This window comes from Pisolithus orientalis (assembly GCF_024613125.1).
Source record: "Pisolithus orientalis strain OTSU chromosome Unknown F5J12scaffold_35, whole genome shotgun sequence".
NCBI classification, from domain to species: domain Eukaryota; kingdom Fungi; phylum Basidiomycota; class Agaricomycetes; order Boletales; family Pisolithaceae; genus Pisolithus; species Pisolithus orientalis.
Genome location: NW_026260816.1, coordinates 401,370 through 427,071, shown reverse-complemented (window position 1 = coordinate 427,071; position 25,702 = coordinate 401,370). Strand labels below are relative to the sequence as shown.

At 49.4% G+C, this 25,702-nt stretch overlaps 9 protein-coding genes across 9 annotated transcripts; 1 reads left to right on the top strand and 8 right to left on the bottom strand.

The window, feature by feature from the left end:
- Positions 1-1,461: 1,461 nt before the first annotated feature.
- Positions 1,462-3,284, bottom strand: F5J12DRAFT_907018 (vacuolar protein sorting-associated protein 28; the record flags this gene model as incomplete). Its single annotated transcript, XM_051748862.1, has 6 exons — positions 1,462-1,518; positions 2,089-2,149; positions 2,554-2,696; positions 2,821-2,871; positions 2,949-3,014; positions 3,165-3,284. The coding sequence occupies 6 exons, from the start codon at positions 3,282-3,284 to the stop codon at positions 1,462-1,464; spliced, it is 498 nt and encodes a 165-aa protein (XP_051596832.1).
- A 53-nt stretch (positions 3,285-3,337) lies between these two features.
- F5J12DRAFT_348391 (uncharacterized protein) lies at positions 3,338-4,867 on the bottom strand. Its single transcript, XM_051738999.1, has 3 exons — positions 4,444-4,867; positions 3,759-4,393; positions 3,338-3,705 (listed from the first exon to the last, which is right to left on the bottom strand). Exons 1-3 carry the CDS (start codon positions 4,703-4,705, stop codon positions 3,523-3,525), a joined length of 1,080 nt encoding a protein of 359 aa, XP_051596831.1. The 5' UTR covers positions 4,706-4,867; the 3' UTR covers positions 3,338-3,522.
- A 2,550-nt stretch (positions 4,868-7,417) lies between these two features.
- F5J12DRAFT_772553 (Cerato-platanin) lies at positions 7,418-8,248 on the bottom strand. Its single transcript, XM_051742267.1, has one exon. It carries the CDS (start codon positions 8,076-8,078, stop codon positions 7,656-7,658), a length of 423 nt encoding a protein of 140 aa, XP_051596830.1. The 5' UTR covers positions 8,079-8,248; the 3' UTR covers positions 7,418-7,655.
- A 114-nt stretch (positions 8,249-8,362) lies between these two features.
- F5J12DRAFT_348338 (uncharacterized protein) lies at positions 8,363-9,458 on the top strand. Its single transcript, XM_051738998.1, has 3 exons — positions 8,363-8,691; positions 8,747-9,291; positions 9,375-9,458. The coding sequence occupies exons 1-2, from the start codon at positions 8,646-8,648 to the stop codon at positions 9,244-9,246; spliced, it is 546 nt and encodes a 181-aa protein (XP_051596829.1). The 5' UTR covers positions 8,363-8,645; the 3' UTR covers positions 9,247-9,291; positions 9,375-9,458.
- Positions 9,459-9,606: 148 nt separating this feature from the next.
- F5J12DRAFT_348315 (uncharacterized protein) lies at positions 9,607-10,760 on the bottom strand. The gene is made up of 4 exons (XM_051738997.1): positions 10,436-10,760; positions 10,238-10,373; positions 10,007-10,175; positions 9,607-9,948 (listed from the first exon to the last, which is right to left on the bottom strand). The coding sequence occupies exons 1-4, from the start codon at positions 10,509-10,511 to the stop codon at positions 9,730-9,732; spliced, it is 600 nt and encodes a 199-aa protein (XP_051596828.1). The 5' UTR covers positions 10,512-10,760; the 3' UTR covers positions 9,607-9,729.
- Positions 10,761-15,362: 4,602 nt separating this feature from the next.
- F5J12DRAFT_929114 (uncharacterized protein) lies at positions 15,363-15,943 on the bottom strand (the record flags this gene model as incomplete). Its single annotated transcript, XM_051749480.1, has 3 exons — positions 15,734-15,943; positions 15,507-15,537; positions 15,363-15,451 (listed from the first exon to the last, which is right to left on the bottom strand). Coding segments are annotated over exons 1-3 (225 nt in total), but the record flags the coding sequence as incomplete, so codon positions are not given.
- Positions 15,944-17,752: 1,809 nt separating this feature from the next.
- F5J12DRAFT_922327 (VPS28 protein-domain-containing protein) lies at positions 17,753-20,019 on the bottom strand (the record flags this gene model as incomplete). Its single annotated transcript, XM_051749313.1, has 8 exons — positions 19,700-20,019; positions 19,510-19,612; positions 19,363-19,435; positions 19,325-19,338; positions 19,137-19,231; positions 19,089-19,106; positions 18,984-19,024; positions 17,753-17,796 (listed from the first exon to the last, which is right to left on the bottom strand). The coding sequence occupies exons 1-8, from the start codon at positions 19,843-19,845 to the stop codon at positions 17,753-17,755; spliced, it is 534 nt and encodes a 177-aa protein (XP_051596826.1). The 5' UTR covers positions 19,846-20,019.
- Positions 20,020-20,085: 66 nt separating this feature from the next.
- F5J12DRAFT_896050 (uncharacterized protein) lies at positions 20,086-21,319 on the bottom strand (the record flags this gene model as incomplete). Its single annotated transcript, XM_051747907.1, has 4 exons — positions 20,086-20,282; positions 20,450-20,658; positions 20,707-21,007; positions 21,058-21,319. 4 exons carry the CDS (start codon positions 21,317-21,319, stop codon positions 20,086-20,088), a joined length of 969 nt encoding a protein of 322 aa, XP_051596825.1.
- Positions 21,320-21,587: 268 nt separating this feature from the next.
- Positions 21,588-22,114, bottom strand: F5J12DRAFT_348176 (uncharacterized protein). The gene is made up of 3 exons (XM_051738996.1): positions 21,885-22,114; positions 21,750-21,825; positions 21,588-21,686 (listed from the first exon to the last, which is right to left on the bottom strand). Coding segments are annotated over exons 1-3 (222 nt in total). The 5' UTR covers positions 22,029-22,114; the 3' UTR covers positions 21,588-21,684.
- Between the last annotated feature and the right edge of the window lie 3,588 nt (positions 22,115-25,702).

Here is a 25,702-nt window from a genome sequence, read left to right as displayed (position 1 = left end):
ACTCCGAAACTCGCACTTTACTATTCTGGGAACGAATCTCGCATCTTCGGATTCGCTGATTCTGATTGGGCAGCCAATATCGATACTCGTCACTCTACTACCGGATATGCTATGTTTCTTGGTACCTCCCTTATTTCTTGGCGATCGCGCAAACAAAAGACAATTGCGCTTTCATCCACTGAAGCCGAATATATGGCTTTATGTGACTCTGCCAGACAAATCAAATGGCTGTTTATGCTTTTCAAAGAACTAGACCTTACTCTGGAGAAAACTATTCTCTACTGTGACAATATGGGTGCTCGCTTTATTGCGGAGAATCCAGTCTCAGACGGTCGTTCCAAGCATATTGATGTCCAGTGGCACTTCGTACGCGAATGTGTACAGGATAATCTATTTGCCATCGAATATATCCAGACGGACCGACAAAAGGCCGATGGATTAACCAAGTCACTTACCTGGCAGAAATTTGAAACAAATCGCTCGTCGCTTGGTCTTGTGACATTACCATTCTAGAGCGAGGGGGAGTGTTGAAATTACTACCGGTTCTAGACTTGCTTATTACAAGTGATGACTCATATGATGTCATGCTTTCTAAGTGACTCCACTATGATGTCACTTTACTCCACTTATTCTACGGCGTTCCATGACATTCTTTACTATACATAGTAGGTAGTACATTTACTTACCATATGCGTCACCTGGTCTGTGCGCATACCTACATGTATATAAACCAAGGGGTTTCTGCCGTATCCCCTCAGACTAGCAGTCAATCTCATACTGTTTACTCTTCAAGCCTCAATAGCTCTTATTCAATACCGTATACTTCTAACACTCAATCCAATCATAAAGGCAAGTGCTCGTCTTTAGCTCTCGCCCTTTTCCCCTTTCGTCCTCGTTCCTCTGCCAATAGGAAGCTCCAAAGATTGAATGTCTGTGCCCTGAGCAGTCCCTCTACGGGACTGCGGACATCTGGTCGTGGTACTCCCTCATCCGTAACAACCCTCTTACGTCGGATTGTCAAGTCATCGGGGTCGGCTGGTACAAGAAAAGGAAAGGGGTAGAGAATGAGTTCTTGCAATTTGACATCTCTTCCCCCGAAAATCAGCACATATGCATTGTCATTTCCAAGAAGAGTGGTGGTGGTGTTCGCATTACAAACTCCGGTACTTCTGCTCACATTCGTTAGTAACTTAAGCCGCTGACAATTCTGTAGACGCCACACAAGTTTCCGATACCATTGCTCAAACGGACACAGCGGTAGACGCCACAGCATCACCGCTCACTCCCCCAGAGACTTCTGCACTCTCACCTGATGCCGGCGATTCCACTGCAAGTAGTGCCGACGAAAGCAGTCCTCTGTTAGACTAAGTTACTAAGAGCGATGGGGAAAAAAAAATTGCTGCTTCTCTTTCCCCCAGTTCCAAGCGGGACGCCTATGATCGCGTTTATTTTGCACGCGTATTAGTGCAGCAGGCGCTTGGGTGGAGGAGATGTGCGACAGGCCTCGACTTGTCTGTACTCTATCGTTTACCGGCGCAAAGCCTACTGCAAACGAGCTAGCGACCTTGCTTTATGTAACCTCGGCACAGGAGCCCAAGTACGCCATTGCCCAAACACAATGCTACTGGTTCGCCACAACTGTGTTTGACGCTCTCAAGATGCTATACAAGGGTTCCGAGCAAGATCCCATGCCCCATCTGGGGGGTACAATCTGTGGGGTACCGGTTGATTTCAAGGCAAGCAGGGAAGAGGTGTGCACCAAGTATCGTGATTCTCGAGCTGCTTTAGCCGAGGAATTGAACAGCGGTGTGGGCTTAAACAAGAGGTAACTTGTCTTTGATTTCTGTTTACTGTCCGTGCTTATGATGCCCGAAACAGAAAAAGGAACAGAGGCAGCGAGAACGTGAACAACGCCAGGCTGTGGAGGAAGCCATGAAAAGGGCGGAGGAGGAAAGGCGTGCAGCTGAGGAAAGAGCACAGGCAGCAGAGGAGGAAAGGTAGAAAGAATGCCAGGCCACAGAGGAAGCTGCAAAATGGGAATGAGCAATGCGATCTGGCCGAGGAAAGGGCATGGGCAGCGGAAGAAACAAATGCGAAGTTTTCCAGTTCTTGGAGCAACTTCTCATTTGCCTCCTCCGCTGCCTGTGCCCTTTCCTCTGCCACACGCTCCTTTTGTGCGACTTCCTCTGTGGCCTGGCGTTCTCTCTGCCTTTCCTCCTCTGCTGCCCATGCCCTTTCCTCGGCTGCCTGCCTTTCCCACTCAGCCACTTCATGATTGCTCGCATTCCCTCTGCCTTTCCTCCTCTGCCCTTTTCGCAGATTCCTCCGCAGCCTGGCATTGTTCATGTTCTCACTGCCTCTGTTCCTTTTTCTATTTGGGGTCATCATAAGCATGGACAGTAAACAGAAATCAAAGACAAGTTACCTCTTGTTTAAGCCTGCACTGCTGTTCAATTTCCCCGGCTAAAGCAGCTCGAGCATCATGATACTTGGCACACACCTCTTCCCCACTCGCCTTGAAATCCACCAGTACCCCACAGATTGTACCCTTACCACCTGACCATGTGACTTCTTCCCTCCCATTCCTTGCTCCCCTTAAACCTCGTGTACCCCATAACGAGTTCTTGAAGGATAGGATGCAGCTGATCTTTTGCGCATAGACGTAACTTGAGTGCGTCCATGAAGATTATGAAGTTCTGTGCGTTACATGTGCGGAGAAGTGGGAAATAGGTGAGCAGAGTATCGAAGAATCTCCCTACCTGTGTCAGTTTCAGCTATCCATTTTCCAGTCTCCGGACCAGCTTCGCTCGAATGTTCCACCGTAGCGGGCACCCCTACCTTGATCCTGTGCAACGCAGCAGGCATATCAAGCTATGTCATTGCCGCACGTACAGAACAAGATCAAAACGTCGGGTGAAAGGAGAAGGAGGAGGAGAAACGGGACTCACGCGATAGCGAGTCATGAACTCCTCGATCGACGGGATCGAATCCTTGACCAACTTGAGCATCGTCATCTACTGCGACAACAACCTCGTGCACGCCGGCGAGTACCTCTCGTGGCATATCTCAGTATGTACGAGCTCCACATTGAACCGACCGATAGGATGGATGGAATGGGTAAATAGTGGTGGGACTCACTCAGCAGCCGTAATTGAATCGCGGACGTATGCGCGTTCCAGAAAGTCCAGTGCGACTACGATGCCGAAGAGCGTAGCTAGAAGAGAGTATTTCTCCCGTTCTGCGTTGGTGGTGTAAAGTCGAACCTCTTCGTCGAGGGACAGCATCGTCGTGGTTATGGCAGTACCCAGGAGGTGTACAAGACTATGCCAACTCAGCAGCAGAATGTCAGGGGCATACACCTGAGAACCCCAGGAGTGATGGTAATAAGGCAGTTAGATAGACAGATGTCGTGACATCCGCTAATGTCAACATTGAAAAGCATGGACTCGTATCGTATGCAGTCCGGGAATGACAAGGAAAAAGCGAGACTGGTATAAGTATATGTGCGGCCGGCACCATCCATCAAGCCTGTTGAGTATTTGTCCCCGCTCTCCTCAACGCCTGCAGTTCGCGTTGCAACTTCGCAATCTCTTCCTGCGCTACCTTGTATTCTCTCTGTCTTTCCTCCTCCGCTGCCCGTGCCCTTTCCTCGGCTTCCTCTGCGGCCTGGCGTTGCTCGCGTTCTCGTTGCCTCTCTTCCTCTTGCTGTTTGGGTCATCGTAAGCACGGACAGTAAACAGAAATCAAAGACAACTTACCTGTTGTTTAAGCCTGCGCTCCTGTTCAATTTCCTCGGCCAACGCAGCTCGAGCTTCACGATACTTGGCGCACACCTCTTTCCCGCTCGCCTTGATAGCCACTGGTACCCCACGAATTGTACCCCCCCGATGAGTCAGGTTATCTTGCACGGTACCCTTGTACAGCATCTTGAGAGCATCAAACACAGTTGCAACGAACCAGTAGCATTGTGTTTGGGCAATGGCGTACTTGGGCTCCTGTGCCGAGGTTACATAAAGCAAGGTCGCTAGCTCGTTTGCAGTGGGCCTTGCGCCAGTAAACGATAAAATACAGAGACGTTGAGGCTTGTCGCACATCTCCTCCACCTGAGCGCCTGCTGCAGTAAGACGCGTTCCAAAATGAACGCGATTATAGGCGTCCCGCTTGGAACTGGAGAAAAAAGAAGCTGCAATTTGGGCGGTATTCATCTTCCGTTTTTTTTTCCCGTCGCTCTGAGTAACTTTGTCTAGCGGAGGACTCCTTTCGTCGGCACTACTTGCAGTGGAATCGCCGACATCAGGTGAGAGTACAGAAGTCTCTGGTGGAGTGAGCGGCGACGCCGTGGCGTGTACCGCTATGTCCGTTCGAGCAAGGTTATCGACAGCTTGTGTGGCGTCTACAGAATTGTCAGCGGCTTAAGTTACTAACGAATGTGAGCAGAAGTACCGGAGTTTGGACTGCGAACACCACCACCACTCTTCTCGGCAATGACAATGGATGTGTGCTGATTGTCGGGGGAAGAGATGTCAAACCGCAAGAACTCATCCTCTACCCCTTTCCGTTTCTTGTACCAGCCGACCCCGATGACTTGACAATCCGATGTAAGAGGGTTGTTACGGATGAGGGAGTACCACGACCCGATGTCCGCAGTCCCATAGCGGGACTGCTCAGAGAACAGACCTTCAATCTTTGGAGCTTCCGAGACCATTTTGAGCAAGCGAAGGACTCAACGGAAAAGTCTGCGTAGTTTTCTGAGCTTGATCCTGTTGTGGAGGGGCATATTTATATTATCGACGTTGTAACCCACCTTCCATTCGTGGATGTCCTTATACTCATACCCTCCACGCCATAGCAACGTGATTCGAGTGTTGCCCAGAGCCCGACTGTGCGTGCCATGGGCGGGTGATCGTGTTGCTTAGATCAATTCAAGTGAAAACAAAGAAAACTCCGATGAGCAGGAGAGATCCGAAGGCTGCCGCCGCGGGGTAAAAAGTACAAGGACTGTTCGTAAGGCGCTCGACGATGGCACAAGTCATGTATAAGACCGCTTGTGGTTCAGACGCCGCGGTATCCATAGGAAACGCCGGAGAATGAGTAGCATGCCATCGAAGTTGCACCGCTTCACGGTCTCTCGTGCATCTAGGGGATAAAAAGAACAAGTCCACAGTGTGTGCACAGTTGCGTTTCGATGGTGATATGCACATAACATGGTGCGCACCCAATCCTTCGAGAAGGACATACTGGGACAAGGACGGTTCGTAATATTAAACTGTAACGATAAGAATTCCCTCCAGAAATCACGCCACTTCGGTGCCGCTGTACGGCTACAGCCTGTGCATGTCCCAGGAATGTCAATCAATGGCAGCTCGGCATCGAGAACAAGAAACTCCCTTACGGCATATGCATCGATTTTGTAACTCGCAAACTGAGTCGCAATTTACGGACAGAACATGCTAGGTCACAGGCGGAAGAGTTGAAGCGTCATTGCTGGACGTGGACCAGTCAGTCACGAGTGATTCTCAGGCACACGACTCTCAACAACGTTTCAACTACAAAAGATGTGAAAATCAAGGCTCAGATGGTCTCAAGAGCGGCCATTCAGCATCCATCTCAGCCCGCTTCTCAATTCGCACGCAGTGGCATCGTAAACTCGACGATGCATCGTGGTCGTGTTGGCCGTCCGTACCCATACGCGACAGAATGACAATCCCCGCAATTGGGGTGCTCCAGTCGACGACGGTCGGCGCAACCCAGAAGTAAGGGAGTTGTGGGAATGAACTAAGAGTGGAATGCCCCTTTGTTCTTTCGTCCATAGACCCATCGGAGCAGGGAAGATTGGGGAGGGGATAGTTGCATCGCCATAGAAAAATAGTCACTGGCGTCGAAGACGAGGGAGGCGGTCGTCTGCGCAAGAATCAAGGGGGAGAAAGTGGAAGTACAGCATCATAATCTCTGAGGAACGGGACTTGTTTCGATCGTTGGGATCAGCTCGGATGGGGCGTCAAGCCTAGTAGACGGTGGGAGGGAGAGTTCAACAGCGTCTCAATTTCATGGCTGTCACAGTGCTCAAGCAGCGCATGGGATTCAGAGATTGTTTCGCCAGGGAATTTCAGCGATACAACGCAGATAGCATGCCCAAATCACCGTAGCCAGAAAGCTGCACTTGAAGGAAAAATTGTACTCGTTCAACAGATTGTGTAAGCAAGCTATGGCGGTGCCGCGTCCTTCGAAGTCCCCAACCTTACATCCACATCCTGCTTATGATAAATGTATCGACTGGACGACCTAAGAAAACACGGAGATCACCTACCGCGGAAGGCAAGGTTGTCGCCAACATCTATCGGCAACGTTTTTGTCTGGATTTTCCGTTCCCGTCGGAAATTGGCATCGCAGTCATGATGCCACTCTCGCACGGTTGTGAGAAAAGTCGTCAACAACACGCGCCGTAGCTATATCGGCTCGCTGTTATCTCGCTGACTTGCTAGTACCCCCGCGAAGTCATATGCCTTTGCTGCAAGGGCGAGTACGATTGGAGGGCCGTGCATGACGAACAGTATCATCGCATGACAGGTTCAGTGCTCCTGCGGTGTGTTCCCATTTTAGTTTCGAGCCCATGGCGGTCACCCCTTCTCCAAATCTCGCTCATGTACGACCCCATCAAAAATTAGAGTGGTTAACTCGTTGATCAGGAAACGGCTGCCACTCGTTGATCGCTTTCCCACTGAACTATTGCTACGTGTTAGGTACCCAAGCAGTGTCTTGTAAGGGGAAGCAAGATGTCGGTACAGTGCTACGCGGCTGGAGGGATATCGAAGCTCCCCAACCCCGCGGAGCTACACCGGGCGTGTTGACAATAACAGCATAGCAGTCTAGAAGACCCGTTTAAAGAGGAGCGGATGCCGCCTAATCAACGTGCTGAATTTGGTCGATACTGCGGGTCAAGACCCAACCCCAAGGTGGACTGCATCTTGGAAATTGGATGTCGAATTGACTGCTCAGGATTTTCTTTGAAACTGGTAAGTGGTTTTCGATGTTCGCCCACTAGAATGGTGTTACCATCCTACCAGGTGCTTCCCTTGCGTTCTTTCGTGAAAAAAGTTTCCCTTGCAATGTGAGGGACGTGAGATTTTTCGAAGTCGACAAGGTCCACCTCGACAACCCACCGTGAGATGGCTATCAATCCACAGGAGTCGTGACTCTGCCCTAACTCTAGGGTTCTTCAATTTCGAAATGTGAATCGTTTGCCATGTGATAACTTTCAATCCAGAATTTTATGTCGCATGGTCGTCCATCGACGGCAGGTTCGTAGAGCACTGCTTTCTGGAGCATGTGAAGGAACTTCAAATGCCTACCTGCGGACGGTGCGAACAAACAACCGACGAGAGTCTGGATTGAAAATGTCTGTTGGAAGCAGAAGGAAGTGCCTAGATGTTATACAAACCACGTATCAAGTCTAAGGTACCGATAAAGGCACCGACAACGTCCCGGTACAAGTCGTCCAAGTGAAGATATAACAAGAAGCCCGTATTCTAATCAAAGGATCAACGGGTCCATGTACAGAACCTGATACACCGCCAAGAAATACAGACAAGGTCCTTCAATGCTGATCCCTGCTAACGTGCCGCTCGCAAGGTTAACTGCGCCGTCACCTCCCATCCTCACAAGCCACATTCACTGGCGGGCACCTCAACGGCAGTGACCTCTACTCTCCCTAACGCGTTTGCCTGCCCGTTCGTCAGTACGTTCATCGCCTGTGGTGACACCGTAAACCCATCCTTCGACACATCCAGTGCAAGGACGTTGATAGTGTTCTTTGCATACGTGATGGCATAACATTTGCCGCAGTTAGCGTCGTTCCAGTTCGCGATGGTTGGTGCGCCCCCGAGGTAAGGGAAGTTGGAGAAGGAACTAAGGATGGTGTACCCTTTGCTTTCGAGTCCGTTGGACCCGTCAGAGCAGGCGAGACTAGAGAGGGGGCAGTTGGCATCGCCATAGATGATGTCGTAGGCGAGAAAAGTGGTCATCTGCCCGAGAACAGGAGTGGAGAGGAAGAAAATAAATGTGAAGTAGAGGTACAGCATTGTTTAGGAATGGCACTTGTCTCGGTCGCAGGGATGAGGTCGGATGAGGAGTTAGGCCTGGCAAACCAACAGAGGCACGAGTCTGGTAAAGTATCGCGTCGTCGACGCCTTTATATATATTCTTATCGTTGGATTAGGCTTACGCTGGCAGACGGTCATATGGAGATCCATGTGCAATGCAAACTTCTGACAGAGATCCTCGTTTCTCCGGCACCTGTGGAGCGGCGGGGATGCGTAGAGCACATGGTAACTTTGCGCTCGAGAATGTGGCACGAAGCTCGCTGCGAGGTGGATATGCTTTTCAGTTCCTTCTTTGGAGCACGCTCAAGATGACTTGGCATATGAAGAAGCGCTTGGTAGGAAGTTCGAACGGTAGAGTTTCGGGAGGCTCACCCAACTATCACACCAAAATGTGGCGCATGTCTGTTCCAGGTTCCTCCGTCGAACGATAGGAAGTGCTGAGGTCCGAGAGTCGCAACGGGACACGTCAGCGTGGTGTATTCGTTGAGGACATGATCGGAATGACATCGCTCAGTAGACTTCCGGTTTACTCGACACTTGCCGGCTATGGTGAATGTGATCTTAAGGCAAAATGAGAAATTGTGCACGGTAGGTAAGTGCGAACGTCCTTCGCCTCCTGCTCAATGTATGATTAGATTGAACTTTAGAACCCAGTCCCAGCGGACCGTACCCTAGTTTTGCGGGTTTCCACCCCTACGGGTGGCCCAAGGACATAACGGGAACTGAATGCATGCAACATTGTCTATTTCTGAGTGGCCACTCATCGTCCCACAAGATTTCCTTGATTCGGCGCCGTTTCTGCAGAATTCAACGTCCTCGCTCCCGAGGAACGTTGCTACAACAACGAAAGCAACAATACTGGGGTTCTCATGGCCTGCCAGCTTGGCCAGAATCGAAGATGCATGTCGTCGTCGTCGTCGCAGAACCGAAGATGATAGTGGAACGAGTCGTGAATCCCCCCAGCGGGACCGGGAGACCGCCCTTGACCACTATGCGCACTATGTTTACCCGGGTGTACATGAGTGCAAAGTTCGACCGGATGTTCACCATGATCTGTGTTAGTTGTTCCAGAAGGGTGGTCGGTGGCTCTCAAGCGAGAGTTCCCTTCTTCGACGTGAGGTGGTGCCTACGATCCGGTCCAAAGTAGGTGTCCGGATTTCGGCAGGAATGTACATTCATAGGAAATGGAAAGGTGTGTGTACATCTTCTACTATTGCTACTTTGCGAGCCAGAGTCAGCAGATGCAATACGCAAGGCTCATTACTATGGTCACAGCTAGCTACCATTCTGTGAGGTTTGATTCGTTTGACAGGGGTTCGAGGAAGCGTAGTGAAGTGCGCCGGACAGTTACATTCGCAGGGAAAGGTACTGTTGCATCTTCACGCTGTCATACTATTTCACTGTGGGTTTGCCGAGTACTCTTGGACCGAAAAATCCACCAGCGCAACAGGTTGTCGCAAACGACTCGGAGTAGATTTCAATGGCATCATTAGTAACCACAAACCTCAACAAATTCTTTTGCGTCTACGGTGGCTGTTGCCATGGACATGACCTCCAAGATATGAATTTCGTTATTCCAATGCCAAGTATCCAGAGACTACAAGATGGGCGTTGTGATGTGGTAGCAGAACTAATAGAGCATGGGAATGATCAGAAACAGCATCACAATGAGCGCTGAGCAGCCAAGGGTTAAAGCGGTCATTGTTAACTTCATCCAAAGTTTATTACCGTACCAGACAGCGCCAAGCCATGCGAGGAAAGCACAGCCCGCCGTAATAAACAGGAAGAGAGTTGGAATCGTCATCAACACGACAGCAGCCCAGCGTTTGAGGACGTTGCCCTTCAATCTCTAGAGTTGTTGGTTGTTAACAAAGCGATAGGAATCATCGATAACAGTAACCACTGACCATAACAGATTGGTGGGTCATGACGCCCAAGTACATAATTAAGCCAAGACCACTCGCAGCGGACAATATAGCACTCCCACTAGCGCATGCGATAAAAGCGTATGGGAATTCTTCGTCCCACGCTGCATAGGGGGTTGGGGGAGTGGTGGTCAGAAATGCCACAGTGGCCCTTGCATTGCAACGGAGTGAGTATATCAGGGGTACATCAGAGCAACTCAGTTTGGGACGTACGAGACTGCAAGGGCAGCAACGACGGTCGTGTTTGTCATGCGAGTAATTAAACGGTCTCTGAGTTCCTTGAAGTCCGGCTCTGGGATCTCAGCAAGCTCGTCTAGCGAAGGTGCGCCAAGTAAGAGAAGGAAAGCAACTGTATGCATGGATGGTTAGAAATGGATAGACTGTTAGAAACGTCATCAAAATACCACTCACATCGACAGATCCGTTGTGTGCGAGTATATTTCTCGTCCTGATGAGTGGGAGTTAAGAAATTGTGTTCCCGGCGCATCGTAAGAGGACGAAGATGTAGAAATTGGGCTACGACTGGAGGGAGGTGAGGGCATGAGCTGAAGATCCTTACCTTCTCCTTTTATGTGCTACCTTCGATTTGCAATGAGGCATACGACTCGCAGCCAGGAAAAAGGCCATGGGCGCCTGAATAAAGCGTATATAACCTAGTATAGCTCGTGTGAGCCAAATATATCAGCATGGTGGTTGATCGCTGAACGTTGAGCGCCGAGTAGTAACCCAGAAGTCACGTCCGTGGAGCTAGCCACACATGCCCTCGACCCACAAGACAAACGCCCACTTGCAAGCTATGTAAGTGGAACCGAGATATGTAGGAACGTGGAGTTTGTTCCGGAGAAGCTTATAACTGTGTCTAGATATTAGCTGTTCTCCCAAAGCAAAGACTCGATCACAACACATATTCCAGGGAATAATAATGCGTTGTTGTACATATTTTTCTGTTTTCTGTTGTAATTTAGAACGAAAAAACCTGTAATACATGAATCAGTACCCTGCAGTTGTTCCGAAACGAAAAATCGTAATCTAGTAAACGACGAACATGAGGAGACCGTGCGGAAGGAGTTCTTTTAGGGACTTCCATACATTGCAAGAACATCCCTGGCCGGTGTGTAATTTGCAGCGTGTGTGCTCCTACTACCCTAACAGAAGCGCCAGGGAATCTCTGTATCTCTGGCGAATAGTTTCAATTTCAAAGTTGACGGAGACTGACTCAGGACTCACCTTTAACGAAGGTTGGTTGTTTCGACCAGTGCTGTCTCTTTGCATAGCGAGCCTTTGTGAAGACCATATGACGCAAAGCAGGGGTGCGAAGGAACTTGGAGCCAAGTTTCGAAATCGGGTGTATCCAGCTGTCGATGGGCGAACAAGTTGGTTACGTAATTTCAATATGGTTCTGGGGTAGGAACTCCACTCCCGCTATCAATTCTTTCACGCTCCACTGCGGTATGTAGGACTTCGTAGGACCTCTGATCAATCACCATTTCCTTGACGCGAAGCGCATACCCATGGACTCACAACCACGTGTTTATCGCCACCACGCGACAATGGATAGTCACATCATGTCGCAAATTTCTTGGGCAAGTGATAAGAACCTTATAATACATGTTAAGGGTGGCTGTTCACACTTCCGTTATAAGCCATGCCAATGCCACCCATGTGTCATTGAAAGATTGCCAAAAATGGGTCTTTGTACATAATATTTTACACATTTGCACTATATCTTAGATAAAATATCACATATTTGCTATAATCTAGCCAAACCTGACCATTATAATGGCAAGTGGTCCATTACATGCTGCTTACAATGGGGGCACGTGACAATGGACCAAATAAATTTGTGACACAGCACTCACGACAATCCATCGATATGATATGTCTAAGGTTGTGCGGAAAACTAGGGGTTGACCTGTCAATGCATGGCGACTGGTTATGGAGGCTCTGATGTTTAGCTAATAGCGAAAACGTTGGGAACGGTGAGCAAGCGCGTTAAAGGCCTTCCACGTTCATGTCGAAGATAATGAGGGTCGAAGGGATTCCCCTTCTCCACCCCGGATTGTGCAAAGCCTGCGTGTACATAAACTTCCTGACTGACCCCAGTATCGTAGTGCTTGCCTTCCCAGGCTTGGTGGCTATGTTTTCCTAGAGCTTTCCATGAACACAAGAACTCTTCCGCACCTAGTGATGTATCAAGGGTTCGTTGTCAGGAAACTGGAAATTTGCTTGACAAACGCGGGGGCATTGCTGACAGTGTTGACACAAGTCTTACTTGCTTCGCCCACCATCTTTTCCAGGATGTACATCAGAGAGAAGTTCGTCTAAGTGGCGGATAGGCTCACGACCTGCGATGTATGTGAACCTGACTAGAGGACAAGATTGGCGGTTGAGTGACTCAAAGGTACAGTTCATTGCTGTCACAAGAATAATTCTCCCGATTTTGGTGGAATGATGGCCGGTACATCCTGGCATCACAGTCAGATGCCACTGGTCACTGAGATCGTTCAAATTGTGTTTGGGACAAGAGTGAGGTGCTCGGATTCCGGCACGTGAGTGGTTTGGTGCATGCATAGGAAGTGAATCAAGCTTCTGGACCCGCAGAGCGACGGCACATTACTGCGATCGTGTGGGTGTCGGACATATTGAGCGTTAGAGCATGATGCTTACAGCGGGTTACTCTTTTCCTGGAGGTCAGCCGCTCACTGCATGACGAACGGTGCCACTAGAGAAGTGAGCGACTCGAGATTTGACTTTCCTTTTTCGGTAGTGACATGCTCACACCGCGCGGCTCTGGGAGTTTTCTTCGTCCTTTCGTTGAATCTCCCAGCGTCCGCCTCCAGCTAGACTGCGTCTGCTGTGAACGCACCGACATGAGCCAAGGTGAATCCGATAAATGCGAGGGAACATGCAGGACCCATGATATGACATGCTGTGTCTGAAGATCTACTCAGCTTTTGTCTGTTCTTCAAGTTTGTCCCTATCCCCCCCCCTTCCCTTTTCATTTTCATATACTCCATCGTTGTCCACCTTTCGCGTCGAAGTAAGAAAGTCCTGACGTCGTTGTCAATCTTGGTGCTGTTGTCGGTGCATATCGCTGCCTAGACCGGGAGATTTAAGAGCCTCATAAGTGTGTTTCAGATTGCAGAACTCGTGAACACGTACCACCTACAGCCAAATACATATTGCAATCCCAAGTGTATCCCTCAAGTTTCGGACCAAGTATTTAGTCCCGCCCGTGTAAAATGAGGGGTCACTAACATCTCACTCTTGGCCATCGATATGAGGGCTTGCACGGAAGACCAGATCTGGACGGCCAGTGCATAATGAGCAGTGACGGCGAGTCGGTGAATAGACATAGTGAGTCTGATCGCGAAGAGTTCAGGTGTGGGGGCCAGGCATGGCGAGTAAGTGCAAGCTCTCTTTTGATGAAATCGTGAAGGCGGAGGGGCACTATGAGAAAGCACGCTCTCCACGACCTTTCAGAACGTTTTCCTGTTGTGCGCTATCAAAGTACATTCTCATATTGTCCCCAAGATATCGTACTCTTGAAGGATTTCTTGCCAATCCGTCTGCGCACGCGTTTCTCATCATAAGACAGGTACGTACACTGATCATAATATATCTACGTCGCGCCGGAAGGCCCAACGCGAAAGCTTACATTGGCATACAATCTGCCATTCGCTGTGTTTTTGGTTCTCCCTGGCCGTCGTCTCTCAATCACCTCCGTTTTGCATTCGTCTCTGCTTCCGTGTGGTTCACCAATGTGAGTAAAATAAGCTAGCACCGATGTCACTGTTGATATCATTGCGATAGTGGGAATTGATAAGGCTGCAAAGAAACTCGATACGTCAGGTATGCAATACCTCTGCATAAACGCACTCGACTTGTCGGTCTTCGGACGTGTTGTAGAAGGTCGTAGATCAGATGGAGTCTATGTCTGCCACTGCTCTTCTGATCGCTGCGTAAACGAAGAAGAAGACGCTCACTTGGTAGCAGATGCAAATGGTGAGTGGCCCATGGCCTGTGTAGACAAATATCCCAAGCCCTCGTATATGCGCGGTGTGCCTCATTCATGATACGAGCTAATACGTTCGGATAACAGTCACCCCATGGTACGCATTAACATATGCCTAAGGCTGGTCTCTTTAGGTTCTGACGCTATTTTCGTCGGAAGTCGAGTGCCCGTGGGATGTGTAGCGGCGTCATTCTCCAGAGAAGCCGTACCCTGACGATGTATTAACTGGACTCTCGACGGAGAAAAATACAAAGAGATGTCGTCTAAGAGTACGTCTCACTAGCAGCGGGTTCGTCGATTGCCACTGTAGGAGTACTACGTCATTTTCCATCTTCTACAGTTCAAGCGGCTTGAAATGACTCTCCCTTCGTTGGCTCTAACACATGTGTTCACAGACACAAGTCCCAATGGAAATGCTGACATGGTGCGCTCCTCACTGTGACTGTCCATGAAACGGCCTTTCTGTGCTTGTGCCGAACGATTTCGACCGTTGTTATATACACTTGGCATTCAACACATGATATCTACACCTGTGGTGTTGTCTTTACGTTCGTGAGTCTGGGAAGTCCTCACCACCCTTCACTCCTACAGCTAGTACTGGAACTCGTTCTATATGGCCGTCGTCCTCCCAAACCTGCTCCCCGTACGACGCATTTGCAATAAGCCAATTCCTACTATGCCACGGACAGTTAGACATAACATAACCACGAAGAGAGTTTCAGCGGTACAAAGTGCGAGCACACATCCATCACGAGCCACCAAGTATTCAGCTCTCCCGTATATCAGCGGGAAATCATCGGCATCCCGCACTGATCTACCCACAAGACGGGTCGTACAGAAGACTATTCAACGAGTGATAAGTGGTGGTGGTGATTGGAGTACGCTAAATCTGCTTTTACTGTAAGCCAGTTGCACACGGTGAGTGAGTGCAAGTGCCTTCCACCTTATGCTAGAAAAATGATCGGAGTCCCAGAAGCTCATGCTCTTGATTTCGCGGATTCTTCTGACCTGAAGATATAACAGGAACTGAACATATACTCCATCACCAGCCACTCACCTTCCTGCAAGACCGTCTTCATTGAATGCCATCTGTGCGCAATGATTGCCGTAGATGTGCACGCGTCCTGTGATCGCTGCTGTAGATCCGGAGGAAACAGAGGTCTGTGCCATGAGTGCCCACGGCGCAACAGAGAGGTTGCGCTAAACCACTCTGCGTAGTATGTTTGCCAGGATGTACATGAGGGCGGGGGTACTACCCACACAGAATCGCTTATATCTCTAGCGAACAGTTTCAATTCCAAATGTTCATGGAGACTGACTCACAGGAACCCTTTAACAAAGCTTGTGTCGACCAGTGCTGACCATTCGCATAGCGATCCGTGGGAACTTTTTGTGAAGACCATGCCACGAGCCTGATGATTTGTTTGGTGTCAATTGACAGCTGGACACGTTTAACAAGCTGCTTACGTAAATTCAATATGGTTCCGGTGTAGGAACCCTACGACCGGCAGTGGATAGTTACATCAGCACTCATGACAATCCATCGGTACGATAGGTTCAAGGTTGTATGGAAAGCTAGGGGTTGAAGAAGGTAAGGACCTTCTTCAGTTCACGCCCTCACCTCCCCCCAGTCGTAGTCCAATTTCTGCATATTCCTCTCTCACGATGGAACAGGATCCCAAATCGTCAACTACCTTTGATATCCACTTCTTCCTGTTCTTTGCAGCGTTCTGTGTTGTCGACGCATGGATTGGGTCCACCTGGTTCGGCAACGAAACTTGGCTGAGTTGTAGAGACCATTCTGTTTGTTAGCTCCACAGCCGTCGTTATGTTCTCGATTCTGGTTATTGGTGTGGTCAATTAGTCCTACTACAATCTCACAACATGTATCTTTTATTTCCTTGGGAATTCTGGACACGGCATTAGAATGAGGAAATTTATATCTTAGAATCCAGCCCCCAGCAACAGTCACCTCGAAGGCGTTTAACACGCTTGCCCACCGTTCCCAACGTTTTCGCCCTTGGGTAAACATCAAAGCCTCGATAGCCAATCGCCATACATTGATAGGTCAACGTCCCTTTACGTGCTACTCGCCATTTGCAATGAGGCATATAACACATGGCTGGGGGAAGGTCATAGACGCTTGAGTAAAATGTATTGAACCTAGTATAGCCTAGGTGGACCAAAGAAGACAGCATGGCGGCCGAACGTTGAACGTCGCAACCTTGAGCGCTGAGCAGCAATGTAAATGAATCCCCTCAACCCACAAAGCAAAGCCTAAAAACTATGCGGGCGGAACCGAGATATGCGGGAACGTGGAGCGTGTTCCGGAGAAGCTTGTGATTGCGCCTAGATATCACCTGCTCTTCCAAAGCAAAGACTCCGCCACAACACGTATTCCAGAGAGTATAGCGCATTGTTGTATGTGGTTATTTTCCTTCTTTTTCCAGCTTTGTTACTGTAATTCGGAATGAACAAAACTGTAATACATGAATTAACGCCTGCAATTGATATGAATGAAATATTGCCTGCCACATCTAATAAGCGACAAACATGAGGAGATGTGAATGGAAGAGCTTCCTTCAGGGACTTCCACACATAGTTAGAACATTCCTGACCCATGTATAATTTGCAACGTGTGTACTTATGTCTCATACTGCCCCCGCAGAGGTGCAGTATCTCTGGCAGATAGTTTCAATGTTAAATGTTGACAGAGACTGACTTACAGACAAGACGCGATATATTTTCCTAGGTCTGTTAGCATGTTTCGAATTCGGGTGTGGATTGTCAACTTGATTTGCGCGTTGTCGACAGCCGGACAGATTAGAGATTGTCACTTACATGATTTTGACATGGTTCCGTTAGGTATTAGGAACTCAATCTGGTAGTGGAAACTCTACTCTTGCTATCAATTCTCTTATTCTCATACTCCCGTGCAGCAATTGGGGCCTAGGTGGGTCTCCGACCAATCACCATTTCCTTGATGTAAAGTGTGTGCCCACGTCCCGTCCCCTCCACAACGTGTTTAGCTCTACCACGCAGTAATGAATAGTCACCGATCGGCACTCACGACAATCCATCGACAGGATAGGTTCATGGTTGTACGGAAAGACCTGCCAATGCATGGCGATTAGTTATGGAGGTTCTGATATTTAGCCAAGAGCTAAAACGCTGGGCACGGTGAGTAGGCTAACACCTGCCATGTTCATGTCGAAGATGGAGAGGGTGAACTGCGAATCCACGCCGGATTGCGCAATGCCTGAATGTATATAAACTTCTTGATTGATCCGAGTACTACGGTACTTACCATAGTCGAGCTTCCTAGGTACGGCCAAAGTACACCTCCACGGCTATATTTTCCTGGAGCCTTCCGTGGAAAACGATGACCTCTTCATGCCCAGTCAAATATCAAGGGTTCATTGTAGCATATCGGAAATTTGTGTGACGAACGCGGGGGACATAACTGACAGCGTTGACACAACCTGGCTACGCGTGCCGTATTTCCAGGATGCCTGTCAGAGGGGAGTACGATTAAATGGTGGATAGACTCATAAATAACCTGCGACGTGTGCGAACCTGACAAGAAGACACGATTGGCAGTTAACTGACCCGATGGTACTGTTCACTGCCGTTATATATTCGCTCGGCTCCAGCGGGATGATGACCGATACGTTCTGACGTCGCAGTCAAACACCGCCAGCCGCTGAGACCCTTCAAAATTGTGCTGGGAGGTGCTCGGATTCCAGTACAGGAGTGACTTGGTATATGCATAGGAAATGAATAAAAGTATCTGGACCTGCAGAGCGGCGGCGCCTTGCTGTGATCATGTCGTCGTTAAACATATTAATTCTGAGAGTATGATGTTTACAACGAGTCACCTTTCTTTTCAAGGTCAGCACGCACTGGCATAAGCTATGGTGAATCCGAGAAACATGCGGGAATACGCGGGGCCCATGGTTTAACCTAAAGATCTTTTCAGCTTTCGTCTACTCTTCAAGTTTGTTCCTTCCCTCCTCCCTCCATTTCCACATACTCCACCATAGTCCACGTTTCGTGTCGAGGAAAGCTAGTTCTAACGTTGTCGGCAGTCTTACCGTCGTTGTCGGTGCACGGCACTGGCCTGCACCGGGAGAGTTAGGAACCCCATAGATGTGTTTTAGACGGAGAACTCGCGAACACGTACCACCTCCAGTCAAGTACATAATGCAATGCCAAGGATGCATCCGAAGGGTCTCGCGCCGGACACTGAGCGATGTACTCATGTGGAATGGCAGCTCAAGCACTCCCTGCTGGGTTGCTCGCAGTTGATTGGCAAATGCTGCCTCCGGCTGAACAATGTAATGTAATGTAGAGAATAGATGTTTTGTGTGCGTGTATTTGTCCCTTCACCCGCCCGCACTCCCTGTGGCCCAGTTTATATTCTATCATATGGTACGCACTTGGTTTGTATCGTACTCTTGAAGGACTTCTTCTCAATCCGTCCGCGTGCATTTGCCATCACCAAACAGACATGTGCACTGGTTACAATTTCTAAAGCGCGACGGATGGCCCGACACAAGTTTACTCATCTGACACGTTCAGCGCGATATCCCCATATACTTGAAACGTTTCTATCTTTCCTCAGGCTGCCGAGGACTACAAAAATGACGGCCGCATACTCTACGTACCTCCTACCCAGAGGAGTTGACCCAAGCCGACTCTTCCGTCCTCCACCAAAAAGAGTGCACTCGTGTTGAAGTTGCAAAAGCTTCTGAAGTAATAGGCATCGTGGTTGATGGTGTGTCCTCTATTTGCGTTACCAAGCTCGAGGGGCTACGAGAAGTAATACTACGTGACGTAGCAGGTTTCTTGTTGGTTCCCTGCGCTCGGCACGACAAGCCCACAGTCAACACTGCTTGATTTAGAGCACTGCCAGGTGCCTTGAAATTCGTACGGTTCAACTACTAAAATCGTTGTGTATGTTCATCCCGTTGAGGGTGATCAACCTTTTCGTGTGTGCGAGTGAGGTGTGTGAAGGAGGAGGTAAAGAACGAATCTGAGAGCACTTACCACCCGACCATGCGACTTCTTCCCTCCTATTCCTTGCTCCCTTTAAACCTCGCATACCCCGTAACGAATTCTTGAAGGATAGGATGTAGCTGATCTTTTGCGCGCAGACGTAACTTGAGTGCGTCCATGAAGGTTATGAAGTTCTGTGCGTTACATGTTTAGTGCGAAGATCAAGCGTGCGGTGGGACGCGGAGAAGTGGGAAATAGGTGAGCAGAGTATCGAAGGATCTCCGTACCTTTGTCGTTTCAGCTATTCATTTTCCAGTCTCAGGACCAGCCTCGCTCGAATGCTCCACCGTGGCGGGTACCCCTACCTTGATCCTATGCAGCGCAGCAGGCGTATCAAGCTAGGTCATCGCCGCACGTACAGAACAAGATCAAAACGTTGGGTGAAAGGAGAAAGAGGAGAAGTGGGACTCACGCGATAGCGGGTCATGAACTCCTCGATCGACGGGATCGAATCCTTGACCAACTTGAGCATCGTCATATACTGCGACAACAACCTCGTGCATGCCGGCGAGTACCTCTCGTAGTACATCTTAGTATGTACGAGCTCCACATTGAACCGACCGATAGGATCGATGGAATGGATAACTAGTGGTTGGACTCACTCAGCGGCAGTAATTGAATCGCGGACGTATGCGCGTTCCAGAAAGTCCAGTGCGACTACAATACCGAAGAGCGTAGCTAGAAGAGAGTATTTCTCCCGTTCTGCGCCGGTGGTGTAAAGTTGGACCTCTTCGTCGAGGGGCAGCATCCTCGTGGTTATGGCAGTACCCAGGAGGTGTACAAAGCTATGCCAACTCAGCAGCAGAATGTCAGGGATATACGCCTGAGATCCCCAGGAGTGATGGTAATAAGGCAGTTAGATAGACAGAGATGTCGTGACATCCACTAATGACAATATTGAAAAGCATGGAGTCATATCGTATGCAGTCCGGGAATGACAAGGAAAAAGCGAGACTGGTATAAGTATATGTGCGGCCAGCACCGTCCATCAAGCCTGTTGAGTACTTGCCACCGCTCTCTTCAACGCCTCCACTTCCTGGAGCAACTTCGCAATCTCTTCCTGCGCTGCCCGTGCCCTTTCCTCGGCCTCCTGGCGTTGCTCGCGTTCCTTCTGCCTTTCCTGCTCGGCAGCTTCACGTTGCTCGCGCTCCCTCTGCCCTTCCTTTTCGCGGCTTCCTCCGCGGCCTGGCGTTGTTTACGTTCTCGCTGCCTCTGTTCCCCTTGCTGTTTGGGACATCATAAGCACGGACAGTAAACAGAAATCAAAGACAAGTTACCTCTTGTTTAAGCCTGCGCTACTGCTCAATTTCCTCGGCTAAAGCAGCTCGAGCACCACGATACTTGGCGCACACCTCTTCCCCGCTGGCCTTGAAATCGACCGGTACCCCACAGATTGTACTCCCCCTGATGGGGTATAGGATCTTGCTTGGCACCGTCATATAGTATGTTGAGAGCATCAAACACAGTTGCGGCGAACCAGTAGCATTGTGTGTCGTGGTTGTACTTGGGCTCCTGTGCCGAGGTTACATAAAGCAAGGTCGCTAGCTCGTTTGCAGTAGGCCTTGCGCCAGTAAACGATAAAGTGCAGACAAGTCGAGACCTGTCGCACCTCTCCTCCACCCAAGCGCCTGCTGCACTAATACGCGTTGCAACGTAAACGCGATCAGAGGCGTAGCGCTCGGAACCGGAGCAAAAAGAAGCTGCAATTTGAGCTGTATTCATCTTCTGTTTTTTTTCCCCGTCACTCTTAGTAACTTTGTCTAGCGGAGGACTGCTTTCGTCGGCACTACTTGCAGTGGAATCGCCAACATCAGGTAAGAGTACAAAAGTCTCTGGTGGACTGAGCGACGACGCCGTAGCGTCTACCGCTGTGTCCGTTTGAGCAAGGGTATCGGCAGCTTGTGTGGCGTCTACAGAATTGTCAGCGGCTTAAGTTACTAACGAATGTCAGCAGAAGTACCGGAGTTTGGACCGCAAACACCACCACCACTCCTCTCGGCAACGACAATGCATGTGTGCTGATTGTCGGGGGAAGAGATGTCAAATCGCAAGAATTCATGCTCTGCCCCTTTCCGTTTCTTGTACCAGCCGACTCCGATGACTTGACAATCCGACGTAAGAGGGTTGTTACGGATGAGGGAGTACCACCCGCGGACGTTCGCGAGCCCGTAAGGGGCCCGCTCATGGAACAGACCTTCAATCTTTGGAGCTTCCGAGACCATTTTGAACAAGCGAAGGCCTCGGTGGAAAAGTCTGCGTAGTTTTCTGAGCATGATCCTGTTGTAGAGGGGCATCTTTATCTGAGTGGCGATCACAGCGAGATGGCTGGGATGAACTACCGTTGGAATGCCTCCTGCACAGCTCCTGATTACATGATGCAATTCAGTGCACAAGACTAAGTTTCACCCTCGTCCAGCTATTATGGCAACAATAAGGATGGCTCTCTTCATACCAGGTATCGACGTTGTAACCTACCTTCCGTTCGTGGATGTCCCTATACTCATACCCTCCATACCATAGCAATGTGATTCGAGTGTTGCCCTGAGCCCGACCTCCAATTGATCGTTGCTTTGGCACAGGCTCGTCACTCTGTGACGAGATATAGTGGGGTGCTCACAAGAATATTTCTTTGAGTAGTAAATCAATGCTCACAGACATATGCAGTAACTGGATCCAATTGTGCCAACTGCAGAGGATTATAGCCCAGGCAGTGGTCGGATGTCAGGGCCTATTAAAAACATCACTGATAGACCGCGGATCTAAGCTATGGTATCAGGAGGAAGTAACCTGCCGGGACAGGGAAGCTCGCGGATGGCACGAAAGGCAGCGGACATCGGAGGCCCATCTTGTTGCTACGGTGATATTGTATGAAGTACCGTTTGCAACCCAGCGAACAAGGAGCGAGAGAGGTATGTATGTTGTGCGTGCCATGGGTGGGTGATCGTGTTACTTAGATCAATTCAAGGGGGAAAAAAAAAACCGATGAGCAGGAGAGATCCGAAGGCTGCCGCCGCAGGGTAAAAAGTACAAGGACTGTTCGTAAGGCGCTCGACGATGGCATAAGTCATGTATGAGACCGCTTGTGGTTCAGACTAGGTATTTGATCAACGCGGTATCCATAGGAAACGCCGGAGAATAAGTAGCATGCCATCGAAGTTGCACTGCTTCACGGTCTCTCGTGCATCTAGGGGATAAAATGAACAAGTCCACGGTGTGTGCACAGTTGCGTTTCGATAGGGATACGCACACAACACGGCGAGAACCCAGGGTCCGAACCCAATCCTTCGAGAAGGACATGCCCGGTAGGGAATCTGATTCGGAATCGATACGTGGAACCTGAACACGTGTAAGGGGGTATGGCATGCTGGGACAAGGACGGTTAGTAATATTAAACTGTAATGATAAGAATTCTCTCCAGAAATAACGCCACATCGGTGCCTCCATACCGATTTGCGGTACGAAAACACTGTCATGCTGTATGGCTACAGCCTGTGCATGTCCCAGGAATATCAATCAATGGCAGCTCGGCATCGAGAACAAAAAACTCACCACAGATGCATCGACTTTGTAACTCGCAAAACTGAGTCGCAATTTACGGACAGAACATCCTAGGTCGCGGGCAGAAGAGTTGAAGCGTCGCCGCTGGACGGGGACAAGGCAGTCACGAGTGATTTTCAGGGATACGACTCTCAACAACGTTTCAACTACGAAAGACGTGAAAATCAAGGCTCAGATGGTCCTCAGAGCGGACACTCAGCATCCATCTCAGCCTGCTTCTCAATTTCGCGCGCGGTGATATCGTAACCTCGACGATGCATCGCGGTCGTGTTGGCCGTCCGTACCCATATGCAACAGAATGACAATCCCCGCAATTGGGGTGCTCCAGTCAACGACGGTCGGCGCAGCTCAGAAGTAAGGGAGTTGGGGGAATGAACTAAGAGTGGCATGCCCCTTTGTTTTTTCGTCCGTAGACCCATCTGAGGAGGAAGGAATGGGGAGGGGATAGTTGCATCGCAATAGACAAAGAGGTATAAAGATACAAAACAGTCACCGGCATCGCAGACGAGGGAGGCGGTCGTTTGGGAAAGGACTGGAATCAAGGAGAAAGTGGAAGTAGGGAATCATAGCCTTTGAGGAATGGGACTCGTGTCGATCGTTGGGATCGGCTCGGATGGGAAGTCAGGCCTAGTAGATGGAGGGAGGGAGAGTCTGACAGCGTCTCAATTTCAAGGTCTGCACGGTGCTCCAGCAGCGCATGAGATTCGGAGATTGTTTGCCAGGGAATTCTATCGATACAACGCAGATAGCATGCCTAAATCACCGCAGCCAGAAAGCTGCACTTGAAAGAAAAAATTGTACTCGTTCTATAGATTGTGTAAGCACGCTGAGGCTATGGCGGCGCCGCGTCCTTCGAAGTTCCCAACCCTACATCCACATCCTGCTTATGATAATTGTATCGACTGGACGACCTAAGAAAACACGGATATCACCTACCGCGGAAGGCAAGGTTGTCGCCAACATCTCGCGGCAACGTTTTTGTCTGGATTTTTCGTTCCCGTCGGAAATTGATATCGCAGCTATGGTGCCGCTCTCGCACGGTTGTGAGAGAAGTCGTTGACAGCACGGCCGTAGCTGTATCGGCTCGCTGTTGTCTCGCTGACTTGCTAGTACTCCCGTCGAAGTCATATGCCTTTGCTGCAAGGACGAGTACGATGGGAGGACCGTGCATGGCGAGCAGTATCATCGTATGGCAGGTTCAGTGCTCCTGCGGTGTGTCCCCATTTTAGTTTCGAGCCCATGGCGGTCACCCCTTCTCCAAATCGTCGCTCGTGTACGACCCCATCATTAGAGTGGTTAAATCGTTGATCAGGAAATGGCTGCCACTCGTTGATCGCTTTCGCACTGAACTCTCGCTATGTGTTAGGTACCCAAGCAGCGTCTCGTAAGGGGAAGCAAGACGTCGGTACAGCGCTATGCATCCGGAGGGGTATCGAAGCTCCTCAAGCCCGCGGAGCTACACCGGGCGCGTTGACAATAACCACGTAGCAATCTAGAAGACCCGTTTAAAGAGGAGCAGATGCTGCCTGGTCAACGTGCTGAGTTGGTCGATACTGCGGTTCACGACCCAAGCCGAAGGTGGATTGCATCTTGGAACTTGGATATCGTACTGACCGCTCAGGATTTGAAAGTGGCAAATAGTTTTCGATGTTCGCCCACTAGAACGGTGTTACCATCCTACCAGGTGCTTCTCTTGCATTTTTTCGTGAAAAAGAAAAATGTTTCCCTTGCACTGTGAGGGACTTGAGGTTTTCGAAGTCGACAAGGTCCACCTCGACAACCCACCGTGTGATAGCTATCAATCCACAGGAGTCGTGACTTGTCTAACTCTAGGGTTCTTCAATTTCGAAATGTGAATCATTTGCCATGCGATAACTTTCGATCCAGAATTTTACGTCGCATGATCGTCCATTGATGCCAGGTTCGTAGAGCTCTGCTTTCTGGAGCATGTGAAGGAGCTTCAGGTGTTGAAGGGTCTGTTCATCTTGAATGTGGCTTGTTTTGTATTCGACTAAGCGCTGAAGATCTATTACAGCGGTTTGCGAAAATAATGTCAGTTAGCAAAATATTTGTGAGCGCGTCGTGAGCTCCGCCCAACAAGGAAACGCACCAAGCTGGCATGAAAACACTAGTGAGGCTGACTACCGGCGTCACTCCGACTCACGAAAATCTCACTGGCGACGGGTCGGAACTCGCGGTTGTTGACGAAACGAGTAAGAACGAGCATATGTCCCAAATTTCTTGGGCACGTGACAATGCATTATAAAGACATTTCAATGGTGGTTGCTGGCGGATTCATTATAATGCATGCTAATGGTGAACGATTACTTGATCATGTTATGACAACATGGCCCAGACCCTATTGTCATGACCCCAATGCACATTATTATTGTCTAATAATGGAAATTCTGTGACATAAGCATGTCATGACAACATGGCACGAACCCTATGGAATACGGCATTGTCATTGAGTGATAATGTCATGATAATGGAGCACTCGCATCATTATCACTACTTGTTATGGCAATTACAACCAGACAATATTTCATTGGACGACATCTTGATGACATGACAATGCGAGTGTTCGACATTTTGATGGCACACAATCCATTAACATCAAGCTAATATTGCCTGGTTTCTATACCATATAGCAATTACAGAAATCATATTACATGCTAATATACACAAAATCAGCACTATAATATGATCTAATGCATGAGGTGGGTCGAGGGGAACGTCATCATTATGAAAACTCAGGGCTGGGACGCTGCTATCCTCATTGTCGCCAGATGAGGATAGAGGTGGTGTTGATACGCCGGGACTTGGAATGGCCATCATCGTTGGGAGCATAAGGGACGCTGTGTACTGACAATAGAAGGACCACATGAAGATAGCAGTGGCAATGGTACCCATAACCAATGGAATCGATGCAAGAAGACCAAACATGATAGCGCTGAGCAATGCTTGGCCAAGAGGCTGCAATGACCACTCCAAGGGCTGACACAGGTGAGCAGGTACCACTGTCGTGGCTGCGCCTTCCAGAGGTA

Coding starts and splice junctions, on each gene's coding strand:
- F5J12DRAFT_348391 (XM_051738999.1), bottom strand. CDS start 4,705: ATGGTCTCGGAAGCTCCAAAGATTGAAGGTCTGTTCTCTGAGCAGTCC. Junction 4,394..4,443: donor TGTTCGCAGTCCAAACTCCG/GTACTTCTGCTC, acceptor ACAATTCTGTAG/ACGCCACACAAGCTGTCGAT. Junction 3,706..3,758: donor AGCGCAGGCTTAAACAACAG/GTAAGTTGTCTT, acceptor TGACCCAAACAG/CAAGAGGAAGAGAGGCAACG.
- F5J12DRAFT_772553 (XM_051742267.1), bottom strand. CDS start 8,078: ATGCTGTACCTCTACTTCACATTTATTTTCTTCCTCTCCACTCCTGTT.
- F5J12DRAFT_348338 (XM_051738998.1), top strand. CDS start 8,646: ATGGTGAATGTGATCTTAAGGCAAAATGAGAAATTGTGCACGGTAG. Junction 8,692..8,746: donor TGAGAAATTGTGCACGGTAG/GTAAGTGCGAAC, acceptor ATTGAACTTTAG/AACCCAGTCCCAGCGGACCG.
- F5J12DRAFT_348315 (XM_051738997.1), bottom strand. CDS start 10,511: ATGCGCCGGGAACACAATTTCTTAACTCCCACTCATCAGGACGAGAAA. Junction 10,176..10,237: donor GTTGCTGCCCTTGCAGTCTC/GTACGTCCCAAA, acceptor TTGCAATGCAAG/GGCCACTGTGGCATTTCTGA. Junction 9,949..10,006: donor TGACCCACCAATCTGTTATG/GTCAGTGGTTAC, acceptor CAACAACTCTAG/AGATTGAAGGGCAACGTCCT.
- F5J12DRAFT_348176 (XM_051738996.1), bottom strand. CDS start 22,028: ATGGCACGCACAACATACATACCTCTCTCGCTCCTTGTTCGCTGGGTT. Junction 21,826..21,884: donor GAGCTTCCCTGTCCCGGCAG/GTTACTTCCTCC, acceptor TGTTTTTAATAG/GCCCTGACATCCGACCACTG.